This window comes from Lygodium microphyllum, chromosome 24, assembly GCF_053477565.2.
Source record: "Lygodium microphyllum isolate KBCC chromosome 24, Lygodium_microphyllum_v1.1.10, whole genome shotgun sequence".
NCBI classification, from domain to species: domain Eukaryota; kingdom Viridiplantae; phylum Streptophyta; class Polypodiopsida; order Schizaeales; family Lygodiaceae; genus Lygodium; species Lygodium microphyllum.
In genome coordinates, this window is record NC_141158.1 from 63,009,749 (window position 1) to 63,014,526 (window position 4,778).

The following is a 4,778-nucleotide window of genomic DNA, read 5'->3' on the forward strand; positions in this document are numbered from 1 at the left end:
TCATCTTAGGAAAGAAAAGACACCTCCTAATCACCTACTAATTGAACCTTGCATGATCAAACCCTATGAACTCTATATGTTTTTTTTAAATTCATATGCATTGATTGTTTGCATTTCCTTGCAATGGATGCAAATAACAAGATGGCTGCGATCACTCAATGGATGATTGTAACGACTCCCATATGGGCGAGGCAAATACCAGGGGCATCCTTAGGATTGAACTCAAGCAGATCAAGAAACTCATGCACACAAGCCAGCATAACCAACTTGCCTCAGAGGTTGCTGGTAGTGTATGCAATTATCGAGCACTCTTTCAATGTGAGAGCTCAGTGACTACCCTTTCAATTTGGGGGATGATGATAGACAATTGAGAGAAGAAGTAGCATAGAGAGTGCGCCCGCGCGTGAGAAAATATCCTGTCCCAACTGAGAGCAGCTTAATGTCATGCCCAAGGCCAACATACTACAAAATTTCAGAGCTTCTGTGGGCGAGAGAGAGAGAGAGAGAGAGAGAGAGAGAGAGAGAGAGAGAGAGAGAGAGCGAGAGAGAGCGAGCTAGCTTTACCCAAATGAACCTGCAATTTATTCTCCCCCAATATTGAGAGTGGCTTGATGCCATGCTTAACGTACTACAAAACTTTAGAGCTCCTTCTTATGTAGGGTTTCTCCAAAACAGCAGACAAATACACCTCCTGTTTATCTGGACCTCTATCAAGCTTATCTCCAACAGCCCACTTGAGCTTCTTGTATCCTAGTTTCTCAATCATTGGCACATACAAGTCATTAAGCTCATGCCTGATACAAAAGAAATGGTCTAGCCAGAGGAGGCCACCAGGCCTTAGGATCCTATCGATGTCAAACAAGATAAATTGCAGAGTCTCAGTGGGGATCCAATTGCTTAGAACATGCATAGAGTGCACTATGTCTAGTGTGTTGTCAAAGAATGGGAACCTTTGGGACACTGACATGTAGATGGGCACAACTCCTCTCAGAGCAATCATGTTGTTGAATGGCCCATCAAAGTTCATGGTAGTTGTCACTATGGTTACATCATACTCCTTCATTCTCACTGCAAAGCTTGCTGTGCCCCCTCCTATGTCAAGCCCAATCCTGATGGACCCATTTTTCATACCCAACACCTCATTTATGGTGAAGTCAATGGGTCCACCACCTCCCACCCACCTGCCTTTCTCCCTCCCATGGAGCTCAAAGCAGTCCAGGCAGTCGGCTGACACACGATGGTTCTTTCGGTCATTCAGGCACTCAAAGCTCTTGCACGGGTATGCTGTCCAGTGGATGTTGTTGTTGGGAGGGATGGTCCATAAGCATTTGGGGTATGGATATGGATCTGTGAAATTTGTCGGGACCCGAGCAAGGCACCTCCTGCAAAAATTCATCATATAAGCATAAAAGGATATTAGATTATATCAGGGATGCAAGTAAAGCCCTAGCTTAACATGAATTAAGGATCCCATGTGTATGCACGCATCTGCAATAGTTCAACCACTGCTGTATGCATGTCCTAAACGTCCAAAAGGTTAAGTTACGTGGGCCTAAACATGTGAATGTATGCATGTCCTAAACATGCAAAGGTTTAAGTTACATAGTTGGATCTCAATCATGGATTCTAATCTTGATGCAGGTGGCATACAGCTATCAAACAGAAAAAATGGATTGTTAGAGCACAGCATTCAATTAAGCTTCAAAACCATTTAAACTTCTTAATGGACAGTATGGTAACTTGTAATTGGAAAAGCAAATAATTTGAGCATATGCAAGAAATGTATCCTAAAGGGAAAGGATTTAATAGCTTGATGCAAGTGATTACCTCCTGGGCAGTGGCTCACAACCATGTAAAAGTAATCTCTGCGCTAGATCTTGGTCATCTGGGCACTCACTTCCAGGTTCATACTCCATATAATGCTGCAAATCAACTACATTCACAGCACAAGCATGCCCAACAGGAGAAACAAGTGTGTCTGATGCAAGGCCGGGGCTCCACCCAAGTGGCAACTTCCTTACTGCAATGAACTCCTGCAGCTCCCTAATTAGATCACCTTTGGCCAATCTGGACCACTGAGACCATGCCTCTTTGCTATCACCTTCTTCCTCTTCTTGTAATTCTTGTTGGCTTCTTCTCTCTGCCATAGCCTGTGTGGATGACCTGATGAGCTCCATAGCTTGTGCTATCTCCCTGAACAAGCCTTCTGACTGATCAAATGATCCTTTGAGTTCTTTCTCTACCGAGTGAAGGGCCTGCTGGGTTCTTAAGAGCTCTGCTTGTGTGTAATTGAGCTGGAAAGATAGCTGACTGACAGGCCTGGATAGCAGTGTGGCACTCTGCTGGGCGTCTTGTTTTAATTGTTGCCCAGACACTAGAAGGTAGGTCACCAAATTAGTGCCCACAATTGCAAGAAAAAACAAAATCTTGTGAGGAAATTTTTTGTTCCTGCCAGCTTCCATATTGGCTTTCATTGTCTCCTCATATCCCATGATTGACGCAGGTACTTGGAGTAAAGGTCACTTTAATGTCTGTGTATGCTACTTCTGTTCTCTGTGTCTAACCTTGATACGCAGAAATGAGCAATTTCTTGCATGTGTTTAGCTATTAGCAGTAACACCCATCTATCCAAATGATCTTGAATTCAGCTGTGCTGAATGGGGTTAAGATTAATTTAAATTGACTGGGGCAGGAGATGGTGTGGATGATGGTGCTTCTTGGGTGTGACTGGGGGAAGAGAAGAGATGAGGAGAGAAGCAAGGAGAGCAAGATCAAGCAACTGTGCGAGGGAAGAAGGCAAGTTTATTGGATGAGCATTCGGAGAAGGGTAAGCATCTATATCAAGAATTGGCATATGAGAGAGAGAGAGAGAGAGAGAGAGGTTATGTAAACAAAGCAAGATAACGCTCTGCAAAGAATCATGGGAGTAGATATTGAAGTTACAGCAAGAAAGGAGGGGGTGCAATACATTAAGATTAGAGAGGAGATTAAGCTCTTTATATATGATGATGATTGAACAAACCACAAAGAATTTGCTGGGAGGGTTGCATCTTGGAGAGGTTTATGATGCTAAGTTCTAACTATTATTATCTATCATACGAGCTTTGCATGAGAAGTATAATTACATTGAGAGTGGTGCATCTTTGGGAATATCCAAACCCTCTCAACACGTCCTGATTAAATGGTTATCTCCAAGCAAAGGTCAACAACCCTCCACTCCGGCCTCGTAACGGCTGCTCAAGCCAACTTGTTTGCACAAAATCCTATGATCCCTATATATTGGACTATTGTGAGTTGCACAAAATTCTATTCTTATCATCCTTATATATTAGATTATATGCCCATTCTTGTAAACATGGTCCATAAAAGACACTACTCATATATTTTCTTACTACACATGCAGCTTTTATATGCTTATTCACCTTAACTTTCTATATAAGTCACCTCTCCCCCATAGCTTCCTAATTATCTCAAAGACTTTTCTTCAGCTTTGCACTCTTATTGATGAGAACTCCATTAACATTGAAACTTGTGCAAGTTCTAGTCAGAAGAAGATGAGCCCTACTACCTCTAGAGATCACCCAAGGCACACAACACCTCATACAAAAGACTTTTCTTGAGCTTTGCACTCTTATTGATGAGAACTCCATTAACATTGAAACTTGTGCAAGTTCTAGTCAGAAGAAGATGAGCCCTACTACCTCTAGAGATCACCCAAGGCACACAACACCTCATACAAAAGACTTTTCTTGAGCTTTGCACTCTTATTGATGAGAACTCCATTAACATTGAAACTTGTGCAAGTTCTAGTCAGAAGAAGATGAGCCCTACTACCTCTAGAGATCACCCAAGGCACACAACACCTCATACAGGCCATACTTGGTTCCTTCCTCGACCTTGCTTTTGTCTTTTTCAATCTTTGTTATATCTCCCCACATAGCCTTATGTTCTCCATTGTAATTTACTACATTCCAAACTATGAGCTTGCAACATGTGCGTGAGGAGTGCGATAACAAAACAATTCACCATAGTCACAAACACAATCGATTAAACTAGGGTAGGAGGGCTTTGCATGGGCGTTATATGTATTTGGCTTTAGAGTGGAGGGTGTTACATTGTGAGATGCAATTTTTGAGTTCACATCACGAGATGCATGCTTGAACAAGAGAGTAAGTATAGTCTATTTTGGTGGAAAGGTGATACATTTGACTTAATGAAAAACACTTTTAAGCATCTAGTGTTGACTCACTTTGGGTGATCAAATTCCATACATCTCTTGTAAATCACTACTACCCTCTCAATTTTTCCAATCACCAAGACAACACTTTAAAAATGCTAAATATGAAAATATATTTAGTTACAAAAAATTTACATCTAATTCAAAATGTAAGCACACTCGTATATAATCATTAAGCCTTTTCATCAAAGTCATACTCCTTGATCAAGATCAAGGTCTTTTGACTATTTTCATGATCCAAGTAGTGAGCTTGTCAAAATGATGGGTTGGATTTACTCAGATCCAAGCTTTAGACTCCAAAGCAACTAAATTCCTTGTTCATGAATTTTTTTTAAGTTTAGCATTCTTGATCACATGCCATACCTACAAGGACCATCCCTTTTCATTCAAAGATGCTTGGCTCCATGTATTTGATTTGTAGATTAGCCTTTTTGCAAGCATTTTTGTACCCTTTCACAACACATGTGCAAGACCATAAAAGATAACATATCATCCTCATAAACCTTTCATAAAGGATAGTGACTAGAAATAGGCACATACT

At 41.2% G+C, this 4,778-nt stretch overlaps 1 protein-coding gene across 1 annotated transcript; it reads right to left on the bottom strand.

The window, feature by feature from the left end:
* Positions 1-540: 540 nt before the first annotated feature.
* LOC148015164 (putative methyltransferase At1g29790) lies at positions 541-3,004 on the bottom strand. The gene is made up of 2 exons (XM_087665966.1): positions 1,828-3,004; positions 541-1,382 (listed from the first exon to the last, which is right to left on the bottom strand). Exons 1-2 carry the CDS (start codon positions 2,490-2,492, stop codon positions 629-631), a joined length of 1,419 nt encoding a protein of 472 aa, XP_087522092.1. The 5' UTR covers positions 2,493-3,004; the 3' UTR covers positions 541-628.
* Between the last annotated feature and the right edge of the window lie 1,774 nt (positions 3,005-4,778).